Here is a 220-nt window from a genome sequence, read left to right as displayed (position 1 = left end):
GAGTGGTAATACTAGACCTCTTTATGGAAGTTTTCATTATCTTTTGGTTTGTTTGTTTCATTTTTTAGGCCTCCTGATGAACTTCCGAAGCAGATCTATGAAAATGTCCCTCCAGCTGTGAAAGAGAAGAAAACCAAATCTGCCCTGCTGTCCCCAACCACTCCCACGTCCCCTACCTTCCCTCCCAACCCCTTGGGCTTTCCTTCACCGTCTCCAGGGG

General features: G+C 47.3%; 1 protein-coding gene across 1 annotated transcript in view; it reads left to right on the top strand.

The window, feature by feature from the left end:
- The window catches only part of LOC119581797 (tyrosine-protein phosphatase non-receptor type 11-like), a gene marked incomplete in the record, with an annotated part of 28,940 nt that overhangs the window by 28,562 nt on the left and 158 nt on the right, over nucleotides 1–220 (top strand). The window contains 1 exon segment of the mRNA XM_037929928.1: nucleotides 69–220. Coding sequence (XP_037785856.1) covers nucleotides 69–220 — 152 coding nt within the window.

The sequence above is a fragment of the Penaeus monodon genome, chromosome 15 (genome assembly GCF_015228065.2).
Source record: "Penaeus monodon isolate SGIC_2016 chromosome 15, NSTDA_Pmon_1, whole genome shotgun sequence".
Taxonomy (NCBI): Eukaryota; Metazoa; Arthropoda; class Malacostraca; order Decapoda; family Penaeidae; genus Penaeus; species Penaeus monodon.
This window is presented reverse-complemented; position numbering and strand designations above follow the sequence as displayed.